The sequence below is a fragment of the Heloderma suspectum genome, chromosome 11 (assembly GCF_057233095.1).
Source record: "Heloderma suspectum isolate Gila_16-S chromosome 11, 16-S_ref, whole genome shotgun sequence".
NCBI lineage: Eukaryota > Metazoa > Chordata > Lepidosauria > Squamata > Helodermatidae > Heloderma > Heloderma suspectum.
This window is the reverse complement of record NC_139468.1, coordinates 13,160,856-13,177,638: the sequence shown is the minus strand read 5'-3', so window position 1 is coordinate 13,177,638 and position 16,783 is coordinate 13,160,856. Positions and strand designations below refer to the sequence as shown.

General features: G+C 47.8%; 1 protein-coding gene across 1 annotated transcript in view; it reads left to right on the top strand.

The window, feature by feature from the left end:
* LOC146337009 (uncharacterized) overlaps positions 1-16,783 on the top strand; it is a 39,335-nt gene that overhangs the window by 11,891 nt on the left and 10,661 nt on the right. Inside the window, exons 5-15 of the mRNA XM_084817858.1 lie at positions 1,900-1,999; positions 3,388-3,513; positions 4,756-4,881; positions 5,198-5,281; positions 6,953-7,141; positions 9,283-9,521; positions 10,412-10,640; positions 11,393-11,536; positions 12,888-13,019; positions 15,232-15,305; positions 15,856-15,940. Of these exons, the coding sequence (XP_084673984.1) occupies positions 1,900-1,999; positions 3,388-3,513; positions 4,756-4,881; positions 5,198-5,281; positions 6,953-7,141; positions 9,283-9,521; positions 10,412-10,640; positions 11,393-11,536; positions 12,888-13,019; positions 15,232-15,305; positions 15,856-15,940 (1,528 nt within the window). The remainder of the gene's footprint in view (positions 1-1,899; positions 2,000-3,387; positions 3,514-4,755; positions 4,882-5,197; positions 5,282-6,952; positions 7,142-9,282; positions 9,522-10,411; positions 10,641-11,392; positions 11,537-12,887; positions 13,020-15,231; positions 15,306-15,855; positions 15,941-16,783) is intronic.

Here is a 16,783-nt window from a genome sequence, read left to right as displayed (position 1 = left end):
CAGTCAGAACCAGTCAGAACTCTAAAGGGGCTATCTATTCCACTCCTTGGATAGGTCCTTTAGAGTTCTGACTGAAAACCGGAGTTGATTCACCACCCCACTGATATCACAGCCACCAGCCTCCACTGATAGGGTGCCTGTCTCTGGACACCTGATGTGAGGTAGCAGTTCTGCTGTCTGGTAGAAGTGCACACGCTGCTTTCCTCCATTTATGCACTGTTTGTAAATAAAAAGAACAAGTGAGACCACAACAAAATGTTGCAGTGTAGAGTGTTGTTCTTTGGTATTTCAGTCACTCCATTCCATTCCCCCTCCCTCTCAACTCTGCAGTTTCTCCACACACGCCCCCCGCCTCTGCCCCCCCACACACAACAGTCAGTTAGCATGCCTTGGTCACTGAGCATGCTTGGTCCTCATTGGACTGATTTCCCCCCTCTTCAGTGCCTCCCCACGCCTTGGAAAGAGTTCTTGTTCTTCTGCAAATGGTGGTGTCCTCCCAAGTCTGTTATTATCTCCCACTTGTGAGTGGCACTATTTCACAGTGAAACATTTTGTTGTTGTTGTTCAGTTGTTCAGTCGTGTCCGACTCTTTGTGACCCCATGGACCATAGCACGCCAGGCCTTCCTGTCCTGCACTTTCTCCCGGAGTGTGCTCAAGTTCATATTCATTGCATCGGTGATGCTATCTAGCCATCTCATCCTCTGCCGTCCCCTTCTCCTATTGCCTTCAGTCTTTCCCAGCATCAGGGTCTTTTCCAGGGAGTTTTCTCTTTGCATTAGGTGGCCAAAATATTTGAGCTTCAGCTTCAGTATCTGTCCTTCCAATGAGCACCCAGGGTTGAGTTCCTTTAGGATTGACTGATTTGACCTCCTTGCAGTCCAGGGGACTCGTAAGAGTCTTCTCCAGCACCATAGTTCGAAAGCATCCATTCTTCTGCGCTCAGCCTTCCTTATAGTCCAGCTCTCACAGCCATACATTACTACTGGGAAAACCATAGCTTTGATTAGATGGACCTTTGTCGGCAAGGTGATGTCTCTGCTTCTTACTATGCTGTCTAGGATTGCCATAGCTTTCCTCCCAAGCAGCAAGCGTCTTTTAATTTCATGGCTACAGTCACTGTCTGCGGTGATCTTGGAGCCCAAGAAAATAAAATCTGTCACTGCTTCCATTTCTTCCCCTTCCATATGCCAGGAAGTGATGGAGCCAGATGCCATGATTTTAGTTTTTTTTAATGTTGAGTTTCAAACCAGCTTTTGCACTCTCCACTTTCACCCTCAACAAGAGGCTCTTGAGATCCTCTTCGCTTTCTGCCATTAGGATGGTATCGTCTGTGTATCTGAGGTTGTTGATAATTCTCCCGGCAATCTTAATTCCGACCTGTGATTCATCCAACCCAGCGTTTCTCATGATGTACTCTGCATATAAATTAAATAAGCAGGGTGACAATATACAGCCTTGTCGTACTCCTTTCCCAATTTTGAACCAATCGGTTGTTCCATGTCCGGTTCTTACTGTTGCTTCTTGACCCTCGTACAGGTTTCTCAGGAGACAGGTAAGGTGGTCTGGTACTCCCATCTCTTTAAGAATTTGCCACAGTTCGTTGTGATCCACACAGTGAAACGTTTACTTCATAAGTAATAGCATGCACCACCTGAACATCACAAATAGAAGGAATGTTATTATTAAAAAATTGCTCTCTACTTCAAAAGAAGCCAAACCCAGGAAGCACTGCTCCTGGAACTTCTCACTGTTTAAGGAATAGGCGAGTGTATACGTCCTGGCCAGTGTGATGCCTTAGCAACTGCAGGAAATTCACTTAGCCATTCTTAACATGAACAGGGTGGGGTGGTGGGTGGAGGACAGAGCCTCATATCTGTCTGGATGTTCCTGCCTTTTAGGATCTTCAGTTTGGAAATGGAGCTGGTGAAGGCCAAATCTTATTTAGGCAAGAGGAACCATGGTTCACCATCCCAGGACTCTGGCCAGAATGTAGCTGCGGTAAGGGAGGCCTTCTAAATATTACACCACTGGGCGGCGTCTGAAGCCAGAATAGCATCGAACACAGACAGGGCTGTGTTTATGTTGGAATTTTGCAGCAATGCTGAAAGGTGTGGGCGCAGAATTTAGTTTTTTGAGAATATCATCTTACAATTAAAAAAAGAGAAAGTTCCTAGCCCTTATGGCCGCAAAGGTAATAAAAATGTGTGGACAATGCCTGTTGAAATCTCAGAAGCCAGGGGTATGACTGAAATAGATGCCCAGTGGTTGGTGAAGGGCTTTGGTGTCCGCATAGCGTCTCACACCGCCTCGTGATGACCAGAACTAGAATAAGTTATGCAAATGAAGTGACATCGTGCAAATCGGCCTAATTTATACATTTCACAGGATTTGGAAGTTGGATTGCCTGGGCACATAATTTGAATGCAGCCCTGCTCATCCGTGTAATTGGCACCACCACAAATACAATATAATATGAATGATGATGGGTGATTTTTTGTTCGTTTTATAACCCAGCACTGTCCAATTCTTTTTACTAGTACAAATCTGTCTGGCTCTCTGGTTGAGAGCCAATGTGGTGTAGTGGTAACAGTCCTGGACTCAGACTGGGTAGACCTTTGTTCAAGTCCCCCTTCAGCAGCAGGGGCTGGTGGCTCCAATTTTGGTAGGACTATGAACCCATTCTGGGTTTCCGTCAGAACCAGCCAGAACTCTAAAAGGAGCTCTCCAAGGTGCTGGATCTTATTCCCAAAGTAGGTTCAGCACCTTGGATAGCTCCTTTAGCATTCTGGATGGTTCTGACTGAAACCCAGAATGGATTCGTAGTCCTACCAAAATTGGAGCCACCAGCCTCCACTGCCCTTTAGCATGAGCACCGCTGGGTAACCCTGGGCCAGTCGCTCTTTTCCACCATAACCTGCCTACCTCACAAGGTTGGGTTATTGAGAGAACAAAACTGAAGGGGGCAGGATGGAGAGAGAGACCACATATGCTCCCTTGAGCTCTATAGAGCAGGGTTGGGAAACCTCAGGCCGGAGGGCCAAATCAGGTCCTCCCTGTAGACAACGCCTCCTTCCCCTGACCACCTATTGTTTGGTGGTTTCCTGACTTCTGTGCAGTTTTTCCTCCATTCTAAAAGGCTGACATGCCTCTCCTAAGGCTTTGTTGCTGGCAGGAAGAGCTTTAAGCTGAACTATGCTGGTATTTCTTGTATTTTGGGGGCAGCCCCTTTTGCCCCGCCCACCACTAGAATGTGGTCCCCGAGGGCTTCTCCAAGATTGAACTTGGCCCACAGGCTGGAAGAGGTTCCACACCCCTGCTCTAGAGGAAGCACTGGGCACAAATGTCATAAAGGAACAAAATAATACAAACAGGCTCTTGATTTCCAGGAAAAGAAGGACAAAGGCCAAGAGTTGATAGCCCTTCAAGAAAACTTGGTTGCTCACAAGAAGCGTATCAAAATCCTGGAAAGAAAACGAGATGAGATGGTGCAGCAGCTGAAATCTGCTAAAGAGGTTTGTCCTGACAGGCAGTTTATGAGTGCTGATCCAGCACGGCTCTTGTTATGTTAGCATTGTCTGTCTCTCTGTCTATCCATCCATCCTAGAATGTCTCATTGTCCTCCTCAGACCTGGATTGTGAATGTTGCCTGCAACACGCATTAAAAACTAGTTTTATTATGAGACAATTCTTTTGGGGGGCAGGGGGTGGTCCTTTTATTATTATTTTTTAGATATGATTACAACTTCTGGTTGCAATGGGTTCAGCTGCTGGTGTAAGCTTAATGTTGCAGAGCATGAGGTACGACGTGGGTATCTGGGGTTCAAAAGTTAGCTTAGGTACTCACTGGGTTCACACAACATGCTAACCCACACTCAGTGGTTGAGTGTGGGTTGTTGTTGAACCATGGGTTATCTGGTTGTCTGAATGCAGTGCATTTTCTGCACGGTGTCTTGTTAATCATGCAGTCGTGTATTTTTCTCGAACAAGCCACCTTGAGAACTCATGGTTTGTAGTTGGGTTCTCCAAGGCTGTTAACAAGCCATACCGCGTGATTAACAAGCCACCATGTGAAAAACATGCTGCGTTCAGACAACACAATAACCCATGGTTCAACAACCACCCACAGTTCAACAACAACACACACGCAACCACTGAGTGTGGGTCATGGTGTTGTGTGAACCCAGCCACAGATACATACACACACACAAACACACACACACACACACACACACACACATCATTGAGATTATCTGAAGAGTCCCTGCTCTTTTGTGTGGGTTCACTTTGCAAGGGACAGTGTGAGGCCCATTTCTCTGATGGTGCTGCAGGCTTATACTAAGCAACATGTGGGACCTGCAATAAAACTGGGTGGTCCAGAGTACTCCTCTCCATGTCCAGTGCCCTCTTCCAGGATATGACATTTCCCCTCCCCTCAATTTTCCACCTCAACCACCTTCCACAGACACTCCGCATTTTTTGGCTTCTAAAGACGCTCAGACCTCACTGGGCTATTTTAGGTTGTCGTCCCCCCCTTTAGATCCCCCATAAAATAAAATAAAAAATCCTTCTTCTATAAAGTTTGACATTCCCCCATTTTTGATGATACTTCTGCTCCTGTTTCTCGATAGCCCAGTTTTGGCTACGTAGCAATCAGCACTCACAACTCAAGTTTGCTATTATTATGTGTTATGTATGATAATACTAGCTCTGTTTTTTAAGAATTCCAAACTGTTCTTGTTCCCTTTCCTCCTCAGGGGCAGGAGACGGCACTCAGCCAGATCTCTGAAGCCAACCAGAGAGCAACCGATTCCCTGCAGGCCAATCAAGCGTTGCGTGAAGAAAGAGGCAGGCTCCAAGCCGCCTACAACAGTATCAGTCTGGTGTGTGTGTGTGTGTGTGTGTGTGTGTGTGTATACATATATATACATGAACCTACCTATAACTACATTCATCATCTAAGGCCCTCCTTGGGTGCCTCCTCCAAAGGAGGTTTGAAAGGTGGCAACAAGGGAGAAGGCCTTCTCAGTGGTGGCCCCCCAATTTTTGGACTTTCTTTGGGGACTGTTGTGATGAGTGCCTGAACTTCAAAAGTTACCATTATGTCACTGCATGTAAGTTCTAAGGCTCACTCAACAGGCCAATGAAACACATTTAAAATTAAATTTGAACAAAATGATCTGCTAATTAACCCAACAGGAGAAGGACTGGCTGGAGGAGAAAGTGAATGAGTTAAACCTGAAGTTGCAACCTGCTCTTGCTGATAGGGAGAGACTCCTCCAGGTATTGTGGGTGTGTTTGGGCAGGTGTATGTTGCAAGGAGAACAGGATGTAGAACTGGGTACGCCAAGAGGAGAAAAGGAGGATGGAGAGACAGCAGCCAGGCAGAGAAATGCATGCAGAATTGCTGAACTGGAAACATACATTGGGAAGTGAAGAATCTGGGTACCTTGACACCACCACATAGAAAGGTAGTGCATCAGGGAGACAGGTTGTAGCCTAGCCTTATCCCCGACACACTTGTTTTCTACATGCAGGGGCGTGTTTTTTGTTGGGGAGCATTCAGTCTTGTGAGTCTCCATGTGCAGTCTAAGGTGGCATAGGCAGCCAGACACAGGCCGGCTACCTATCCAAAAGCACCCGAGGCACCTTAGAGCTAGTTAGCAGAATCTGTAGACATTGCACCAACATGGCAGTGCCATTTGGAATGGGCCTTCTTAGATGTAAAGGAAAGGTTAGAGCTCAGCCATCAACTGCATGTGACCGTTGAGCCCACGATGCCTTGTTGCTTGGGACCTGAGTGTCTTAAGGCTCAGCTCGCCTTCCTCTGCATGTGCCTTTGTGGATGCTCTCTTCAACATCTGGGGCCCTGCTCTGCGTGCTGTTGCCAAATGAAGGTCTGCAGTCATCCAGTAAAAGCAGGGCCTTTTCCGTAGCAGTGCCAACTTTCTGGAAGGCCCTCCCCTGGGAAACCTGCCAGGCCCAACAGTAGGTGCTTGGCCAAGACTTTGGCTCTTCCAGAATCCTTAATACATCTTAGTTCTTGTTTTACTGCCATCAGTGCTTATATGATGCATTGTTATGCTATTGTTACCTTCGTCAGAATATATGAAGACCCCTGCTGGATCAGATCAAAGACCTATCTAGTCTAGCATTCTGTTTGCAGTGGCCAACTGGGCACTCCAATAGGAAGCTCACAAGCAGTGTACGAGTTAGGTCTGGCATCAAGGGTCGGCATGGTCAGGCACTTGCCAGGGGCCCACGTTCCAGCTGGGGCCCACGGACGAGAGCCCCCTGGACTTGCTCCTCCTCTTCACCACTGCAACCTGCTTGCTCACATGCCTCTCGCTCTCACCCAGGCAACGGAGGTGGTGAGAAGGAGGAGAAGGAGACGCCACGGCCTGCTTGCTCACGGGCTCTCTGCCTGTCAAGGAAGCCGGTGAGAGCCGTGATGAGAGAGAGGAGGGGCAAGAGCAGCTGGTGACGATGGTGGGGAGAAGGGAGACTCCTTAAGAGAGGGGCCCATGGAGTGTGTCTAGCCCAAGGGCGCTCCAAAACGTGGAGCCAGTGCTGAGCGGTGGGTTCTTCTGGGACCCTGGCAGTTGCCCAAGGATGCCAAGTGCTGCTGCCGGCCCTGACATAAGCGCAATAGCACCCTCCCACTTGTGTTTCCCTCAACTGGTTTTTGGAGGCATTCTGCCACTTTTACTAGAAGTAATACATAGCCACCATGACTAGTAGCCACCATGACTAGTAGCCATTATCCTCCATTTATTTGTCTAATCCCCTTTTAAAACCATCCCAAGTGGGTGGCCAATATCACTGCTTTATATTTCATCACTTTGAATTTAGTGTTCAGATGCTTTATTTATTTTATGCTGTTGGCCGCTTTCTGGTTGTTTTGATTTGTTAAAAAGTGAGATATAAGTAATAATGACGACAATTGTTTTGCAGGAGAAGGTCGCCCTCCACCAGCAAGTCCAGCGTCTCACCCTGGAGCTTGAGTGTGCACAGAAGAAGCAAGAAGGATTCAACGACCAAGTCTCAGCCCTCCATTCAGAGCTTGCCAGCGCCAAGATGCAAGTCAACCACCAGGACAAGGAGAAAGTCCTCATGAAGGAAGAGCTGGAGTCTGTGAGACAGGTGATCCTCAATTCTGGGAACAGACCTTGTGTTTGTTTCCCCAGTTGTGGGTGGGAGCCATAGAATGATCAAATATATTAATAGTAAGCTCAATCCTCTGAGTGCGAATCCTGATGTAGCCCAAAGGCTACAAATTCATGGAGGGGAAGGCTGTCTATGGCTACGCAACATGATGGCTAGATGTTACCTCCAGTATTAGAGGCAATGTGCCTCTGTATAGGAGTTGCTGGGGAACATGGGTGGGAGGGTGCTAATGCAGTCGTGTCCTGCTTGCGGGCTTCCTATACGTGTCTGGTTGGCCACTGTGGGAACAGAATACCTTTGGTCTGATCCAGCACAGCTTTTCTGATGTTCTTATGTAATCCAGCACCATGCATGCTTTAGAGCAGGGGTGCGGAACCTTTGGCCCAGGGGCCAAATCTGGCCCTCAAGGGTGTTTTGCCAAAGGGAGAGAGGTTCTTTCTTGGATTCAGAGCTATGACTACACAAGGGAGTAAGAGTTGAAAAGTTCTTTAACTATAGCAGGCAGAGTATTACAGTTAAGCATACGATGTTATAAAGCATACCTAAGCAAAATATCTTACTCCATTCTGCTGTCGGGAGTCCCAGATAATGACAGCGGAGAGACTCCAGTTGGCCAACGTGCAGTGCCTCCGTGGTCCCAGTCTGCACCGAAGCACCACCTGAGTGATGCTTTGGAGGGACTTACCTACCCAAAGTCTCCAGTGGCTACGTGCTGCCTCTCACAGCCCCCTAATCAATCACGCCTGTTGTGATGGTCCCATGATGTCTAGGCTTTTTTTTTTTATCTTCAATTAAATTAGCAGGTGGACTGCAGCCCAAGAGACCCTCCCTGCCTTCCAAGGCCATACCATCCTCACTGGTTAGAAAAACAAGGCATCGAGCCAAGCAGCTAGAAGGCTCTTAAAGAGGCCTGAGAGACCTGGTTTTTAAGGTCTCATGGGAGTTCCAGGCATAAAAGAAGCAGTTGTAGCATGTCACACCATCTCCTCGATATACAAAAGTCTTCCGGGGCATTTCCACTACAAAGTGTTCCCCAGAAAGCCACGCCCCCTTTCCCCAAACCGCCAATTGTTTGGTGGTTTCCTGGCTTCTCTGTGGTATTTTCCTCTTTCTAAAACACAGAAATGCCTCTCTTAAGACTTAGCTACTGGCAGAAATTGCTTTAAGCTGGTCTGTTTGGGGTTTTTTTTAGCCCTGTCCTCTTGGCCTTTGGCTCCACCCACCACTGAAATGCGGCCCTCAAGAGCTTTTCCAAAATGGAATTTGGCCCTTGGGCTAAAAGAGGTTCTGCACCCCAGCTCTAGAGGGAAAGGTTGGCCGGTTTGTGGGAAACCCAAGGGTTGCATAAGTACAAAAAAACTTTAAGGAAAAAAAACCTTCAGAAGAAAATTTTCCATAAAACAGCCCAGTGAGGACTGAGTAAGCTCAGTGGCCAGAAAAACTTGAGTGCCTGTTGCAGGTTGGGAAATAGAAATGGGAGCGAGGTCGTGGGGGCGGAATGGAATGGAGTGACTGAAAACATGAACAGAACTACTCCATGCTGCAACATTTTGTTGAAGATTCTGTGTTGGTAATTATGTGGCTCTCTGGGGAGCCTCAGAGGGCTGACTCCAGATAGGCTCGATTTGTCTCCCAGGCCTGAGCTTCTGCACCCCTGTGCTAGATGGACCAGTAGTCTATCACAAGAGTGAGCACCTTCATATGTCCATCCAGGGTAGGTGTGATCTAGCCCATGCCGAATGATTCGCAAGACCACTAGTTCTGACAAACGAATCCAAGCTTAACCAAGTTAATGCGACCATCTGAATTTATTTATTTTAGTTATTATTATATTTATATCCTGCCTTTTTTCCTCTTGCAAGGATCCCAAGGCAGCTTACATGGTCCTCCTTTCCATTTTTATCCTCACAACAACCCTGTGAGGCAGGTTAGGCTGAGAGTCAGTGCCTGGCCCAAAGTCCACCCACTGAGCTTCATGGCCAAATGGGGACTAGAACCCGGATCTCCCAAGTCCCAGTCCAACACTCTAACCACTACACCACACTGACTCTGTGTACTGACCCTGAAATTACCCCGAGCCTAGCAAAGAGAGTCTGACCTGGCCATCTCCCTTGCAGGCAAACAAGGAGCTTTCTTCTGAAGTGGCTGAGAGCCGCCAAAGGCTAGAAGCCTCTTTGGAAGAGCTTCATCACTTGGAGGCGGAGAAGAAAATCCTAGAGAACCGCATCCAGGCCCTGGAGGATGAGCGCACCCAGCTGCTGGGAGAGAAGGAAGTGAGCCCTGCTCAGAGACAGGTGGACGGACAAAGCCAGGAGGAGGAGATTAAGGCTCTCCGAGAAAGCTGTGAAAATCTCAGGTAACACAACAGGATAGAGTAACCAGAGGGCTGATAAAAAAATGGTCATAGAACATTGGCTACCATTATATCATGTCAATAATAGTGCAGCTATACTATCTGCAGATCGATATGTCTTCTGGAAAGGTATCATTCCCCAAAAGAGAAATAATAATACAGTGTTAATAAGAATACCGAAAGAGGGAAATCTCCATGCACAATAATTAATTGTGGCCTTACCTGCAAGATACATAAATTTTGAGCGTGAACATTGTGTGTTACATGCATTAGAGGTTTTAGATGTTTTGACTGTTACCTTTCAAAGCAATTATTATTGTTATTATCATCATCATCATCAACTACTCAATAATAACCATCATCATCAAGTACTATCGGTACTTGGAAGTAGATGTTACGAGATGCCAGGCATGATTAGGAAGGAGAGATGCATCTTTGCCCTGAGAAGGAGGCTGACGCCTATCCAGCACAGGTCGCGCAGAGCACGGAGGGGATTCTCTTCTCCACGCTCCACCTGCCCTGCATTCCTGGCTAGACATGTGATTCAGTTCATCTAGCTAGGGCTGTGGAGAGGGGGCAGGAACGGGCCGGGAGACCCCATAGGAAGCGACATAAAGGGGCTTCTGCAGCCTCCTCCCTTCCCCTGAGAACGCCCCCTTTTCACCCTCTCGGTGCTCCGTTTTATGACCATGGAGAGGCAGCCACTGGAGTTCTTCCTGCACAGGCTACAAGGGGGCTGGGCGGGGCAGGGGCGGGGAGCACAGTTCCTGGCTTGGAGGTTGGAGCGCTCTCCACAGGCTCAGAGCCAGTAAAACGACAAATCCTATGGCCCTCTAGGCAGTGTCTAGGGGCCATAGGATTGCTGTCTTAAAAAATAAATTCTGGTTCTGCAGGGAATCCCAGACTTTGCTGCAAAGGGAGAAAAACCTCCTACAGTCCTATTGCCTGGAGCTGGAAGTGGCTTTGCAGGGAAGGCAGGAGAAGATGGACTACCAGCTGGCAGAACAGCAGCAGGCCTCCCAGTACTGGAGGGATCGGTGGAAGGAGGTGACTGCAGTCTTGAAGACCAAGGAGGAAGAGTTGGAGAAAGCACGCCCATGGAGCCAGACCCTCTCTGCCAAGGTGTGGGGCCGCTGGGAAGCCTGCTGCTTCTTAATCAGGGAGGGGGGAGAAATCCATTTGGTTCACATTACAAGGTGAACTTACCTACTTTCGCACTTCCCAACCAAGACGCAAACTGAAACTCGATGATCCTTCAAAATTTGTGCTTCCCTGAATTTAGCAATGGAGTTCTCCCATCAAAATATGCCTAGATTAGGGGACAGTGCCCACAAAAATGCATAGATGAATGGAAGTAACCTTTAAAGATGCATCATTTTAGGAAAATTGCTTGCGAAAATGTGTACATTGGATACATTTGCATCCAAAAGGCATGTTTTAGAAGAAATGCGCACAAAAATGCAGACGAATTTTAATGTAAAGTTAAAAAAAAAAAGAAGTCCTCCATGTTCAGGATGAACTGAATTTAGGATTGGAAAAATGAGAAACTGAAATCATCCCTCCGCTTAAGGTTGCCACATTTTCTTCCAGTCCTGCTTCAGTGCCTTTCCAAGCAAGTGGCCATGCTGAAATTAAATCTGTGAAGCTTTTCCGTCATATTTCTCTCTCTGCCCGGGGGCGGAGGGGGGGGGGTTCACTTGATCAAGTCACTTGGATTGGGCTGCTATGAACATGTTGAGGTCAACATACCCTTTTGACTAGCTGGAAATGAATGGCCAACATCTCAATGGCTTCTGTTGATCTGGAAATAGACCTGTTGCTTATGTATAAACCCATCTCCCACCTGCAGCATCTCCTCTCTTTCACCCTGACAGATGGAAGCACCTTTGCTTCACCAGATCCAGCTGGACGCTTGTAAACAGGAGCTGGAGCTTGAGAGGAACTGCAGTCAGGCCTTGCGCCACCAGATCCAGCTGCTGCAGTCTGGGAGCCAAAGCAGTGTGATTCCTACCAATGAGGTGTGGATTGTGGTGAGAACGACGTGTTGCTGGGCCTTGCATTCCTATGGGCCACGTTAAAGCTGGCTAGTGACTGTTTCCTGGTGAGACATCGCTAGGAAGTGGCCATTACCTTCTGGGAAGGATCGTAACTCAGTGGCAGAACACGAGGTTGGCATGCAGAAGGTCCTGGGTTGAATCCCTGGCATCTCCAGGAAGGGCAAGAGAGGCCTGCGTGGAACCATGCAGAGCTGCTGCCTGTCAGAGTTGACAATACTGGGATAGGTGGACCATTGCTCTGACTTAGGCAGCTCCCTACATTCTCACTATTCTTGTGCCAAATTTTTGTGAGGTTCAGATTTTGGTGCAAAAACTGCCCTTTTCAGGGGTGGGAGGTGGGGATTGCAAAAAAAAAAAGTTCACCATCAATAGGGGTTTCATAGAATCATAGGGTTGGAAGGGGCCTACAAGACTATCGAGTCTAACCCCCTGCTCAGTTTCCCTCCCTCCCCTTTCTTGCACTTGTTTGCATGCGTTATTCCCCTGGCCTGCTGGCTCAGGGATGAGAGGCACATGCCCCCATTTCTGAGGGAACTGATCTGAAGTTCCCTCGCATTGGGGGTTGCATCCAAATGTGCATCCCATTGAGAAGTTATGGCCCCCATTTGGCTGGAAAGCCCAGTTCACTGTTCTTCCTGTAATGGGAAACTTTCTTGATGCCTACGGTACATCACTCTTCCCCAGTTTGGTTCCCAACCTGAGATGTCTTGGACTACACCTACCATCACTAAGGATGTTGGAGAAATCTGTAATGGAATCAAATAAGTTCGGAATTTTTATGAATCCGATCCACGGATTCCGCTGCAGACCAGCTTTTCCTGAATGACATGGATTCTGCAGACTTGCAGACTATTCTTTTCTCTTTTTTTTTAACTTTCCAGAATTTTATGCAAATTTAGTCATAGAAAAATACATACAATTAAAAAAAACAATAGCCGAAAATGTACATTTCCCCCATAAGCTAAAGCATGAAAATTCGCATTTTGGGAGGATTTGTGCATTTGGGGATGGGGTTTGAGAATTTGTGCAAATGCAAATTTGCACAAATGCAAATTTGCGCGAATTGGGGAAATTGGGGGGGGGTTATCCTGTCACTGAGTGGACGACAGAACGAAAGGCACCTGATAATCTGAAAAATGCAGATGGAGTGGATTTTACAAAATCTGTACATCCCTAACCATCATCCCCACCCAGCATGCTGGCTGGGGATGATGGGAGCTGTATTGCCACACAGCTGGAGGCTGTCAGGTTGGGGAAAGCCGCTGTATGTCCACCTTGAATATAGCCCGTTCTTGCCTCTCCGCAATCCTAGACTTCCCTGAAGGAAGCGGACACAGAACTGGCCCTCGCCCGGGAAGATCTGCAGAAGGTCTGGGACATGCTGAGGACACGTGAGACGGAGCTGGAAGAGCAGCAGCTGGCACTGGAATCCTCCAGAAGTCAAGTATAGTATTAGCTGTAATCATCATCCTCTCCCTGGAAATGGGGTGGCGTCTCCTTCCGCAGGCAGCCATAGGCACATCAGGTGGTGTCAGGCTCATCCGATCGCTGCATCTAGGGCCAGCGCCAGCACTTAGCATCCTTGGGCAACTGCCAGGGTCCCAGCAGGACCCACGAGTCCGTGCCAGCTCCAGGCTTTGGAGGGCCCTTGGGTAAGACACCCTCCATGGGCCCCATCCTGCATTGAGTCTTCCTTCTCACTTCCATTGCCACTGGCTGCTGTTGCTCCTCCCCTTTCTCATCCTGGCTACCGTTTGCTTCCTGGACAGGCAGGGAGCCAGGGGGCAAGTAGGCTGTGGCATCCACTGCTCCTCCTTCTCACCACCACCATTGTCTGGGCCAGAGCGAGAGGCAGGGGAACAAGCAGCTTGCAAGGGTGAAGAGGAGGAGCAAGTCCAGGGGGCTCTTGTCCGTGGCCCCTGCTGGAGTGTGGGCCCTTGACAAGGGCCCTACTATGCCTACCCTTGATACTGGCCCTGCCACCACTGACACCTCCCCTGCTGTTCCAAAGGGGCGACTGAGATACACTGTTGAGTGTTCCGACAATATCCAGGAGCTCCCCTGATGTAGCATTGCTCTGGGGTGTTGTGGGGAAGTAAGATGGCAACCCCTGCCATGGTCCACCGCGAGGGCAAACTGTGTATGGGGGGCAGCAACGTAGGTTGGAGCCCACCCAAGGGCAATGTGCAAAGTGCCCCCTCACACCTTGAGCTGGCCCTGCCTCCTCGAGTTTCTTCCACTGTAGCTCATCCATCCCAAAAGCTCTCGGTGGGTAACCATTTCGACGGCACATTAGACCTAGGTTCTCCCGCATTGTGACTTTAGGGGGCCCATATGCCTGCAGACACCTCTCTTGGCACCTGCCAGGCTCCCTGCCCCTCCTGATTTTTATTTTATTTCTTAATATTTTCTATTAAATGCTTTTTTAAACTGGGAGGCTGGTGTGTTGCAGAGCAAAGTGCTGCCCTCTAGCACCATGGTTATTTGGGTTCAAAAGAGTGGTTGTCTGTTCTGCAGCTCGGACCTCACCTCTGCCTTGTAATTAGGTTCTTGGGCAAATTACTTTTTTTTTTCAGTCTCACCAGTTTGCCTTCTGGGAAATGAATGTTGGACTCGATGGTCTTATAGGCCCCTTCCAACCCTACTATTCTATGATTCTATGAATGTTTTGTGACTGGTCATGCCCACTGTGGCAGCCATTTTATGAATGGGCAAGCCCCCTGGCAGCCATTTTGTGATGGTGCCCATGGCATTCTCTCAAAATTCCAAATGTGCCCACTGACCACAAAAGGTTGAAGACCCCTGAAGTAAGCTATCATTAAAAGAGGTGTAGGCTGCAACCACTGCTGTGGGGCTATTTGGCTCTTGAGGGCAAAACCTTACAGCTCCCTCCCCGCAAATCGCCTGCTGTCTTTATTCAAGTGGGCCTTTGGTGTGTAAGCGGATCTGTTGCGCTAGATGTTGTTTTTGCTCTGTGTTTTTAATTATTTTTTAATTGAGTTTTAATGTATTTGCTTGTTATTTTTATCCAGTTTTATTAGTGATTGTAAGCCACCTTGAGTGCCATTTTTGGTAGAAAGGCACGGTACAAATCAAACAAACAATTAAATCAAACAGTTAAATAAATAAATAATCTTGGGAATTCTCACAAAGGATTCCCCCAAAAGCTTTGGCCCTTGTTACCGCACCCCCAAAATACCAGTTTGTGATCTTATTAATTAATTAATTAATATTCCACCATTCTGCTCCAAAATGGCAGTCAAGCGGGCTGATATAATCCAGATTTAAAACAAAATCTTAATTAAAACATAAGAGGAAAATGAATAAACTAAAAACACAATTGAAAACACAGCAATAAAAGACATAAACAGCACCCAACTGATTAAAAACCGCTCTAACAACAGACCAGCGTATATGCCAGAGGCCTGCCTGAATAGGAATGTCTCTGCATCATGTGATGGTTCCATTGTGTAAAACAGCCACTTAAAAAATGGGTTGTGCCAGTCAACTCTCACCGAGAGCTCAAATTAATGTTGAGTGGGAGCTGGTTGTAGCCTAGCAAGCTAGGAGACTGAGCCACTGATCACAGTCCCCAGTTCAAATCTCGCCTCTGGCACGGACTCACTTGGTGACCTGAGATTCCCAATTCTTTGCAGTACACAGAATGCAGCTCAGAGAAGCAGAGACTGGAAGAACTCATCACTTCTCTGGAAGAGCAGCTGTCTGAAAAGTATGGAAACTGGGGAACAACAGGGGATGGAACTGGGGGCAAGATCCTTCAGTCTGCAGGATATTGGACCCCACGGGTCCAACATTGCACTCCCTCTTCAGGGAACGAGTTGCATTGCTCATCCTTATAAGGCCATGCAAAGGACAGGGGTGGGCAGATTTCAGGCTTGCAGGATGTGTTTTGTTTTTTTACAAGATCCCAGAAATCCACCAACCGGAGCCTGGTACAAAATACATGCACTCTGAATCAAAGAATTCTGAGCCCAGGAATGGCTTTTGAAGATCAGAGCTGAACAAAGGTCACATTTCCTCCCAGGCACAAAATACTGTGTTTTGGGGAAATGTCATATCCCTGCAGCAGAAGCACCACCTTGTGGACTGCTGTCTTAATACGGCATGCCAAAATGAAGAATTAAAGCACCAGCATTTTTTTTATTTTTATATATTTTTATATATATTTGGGCACCATGGGCTACTTTAAAAACAGCGATGATCTCTTGCTCATGTGAAAAGTCCTGCAGTTTCATTCAAGAGAACTCTTGTGTCTCCAGGGAGCGGGCTTTGAGAGAACTGAAGCAAGTGAAGAACGTGGACAGAACTGCACCGGAGAGTAAAATTTCGTCATCACTGCCAAAGGTAACAAGAGGTAGTCCGGTTGCCTGTTGTAGGAAGTGAGAACCTAGACTTGATGGACAGTTGGACTTACCTGGCAGGGCTGGACGTGTTTTTCATGGAGTGACTATATTTATTTATCTATTTTTTATATTTATGTCCCGACTTTTCCCCTCTTTCAAGAAGCCCAAAGCGGCTTATATGATCCTCCTCTCCATTTTATCCTCACAACAGCCCTGTGAGGTAGGTTAGGCTGAGAGTCAGTGACTGGCCCAAAGTCCACCCGCTGAGCTCCATGGCTGAGCGGGGAGCAGAACCCATAGAATCATAGAATCATAGAATAGTAGGGTTGGAAGGGGCCTACAAGGCCATCGAGTCCAACCCCCTGCTCAATGCAGGAATCCAAGTCAGAGCATCCCTGACAAATGGCTGTCCAGCCTCGTCTTAAAGGCCTCCAGTGTGGGAGAGCCCACCACCTCCCCAGGTAATTGGTTCCATTGCCGTATTGCTCTGACACTCAGGAAGTTTTTCCTGATGTTCAGCCGGAATCTGGCTTCCTGTAACTTGAGCCCATTATTCCGTGTCCTGCACTCTGGGATGATCAAGAAGAGATCCTGGCCTTCTTCTCTGTGACAACCTTTCAAGTACTTGAAGAGTGCTATCATATCTCCCCTCAGTCTTCTCTTCTCAAGGCTAAACATGCCCAGTTCTTTCAGTCTCTCTTCATAGGGCTTTGTTTCCAGTCCCCTGATCATCTTTGTTGCCCTCCTTTGAACCCTCTCCAGCTTGTCTGCATCCTTAAAGTGTGGTGCCCAGAACTGGACACAGTACTCCAGATGAGGCCTAACCAGTGCTGAGTAGAGGGGA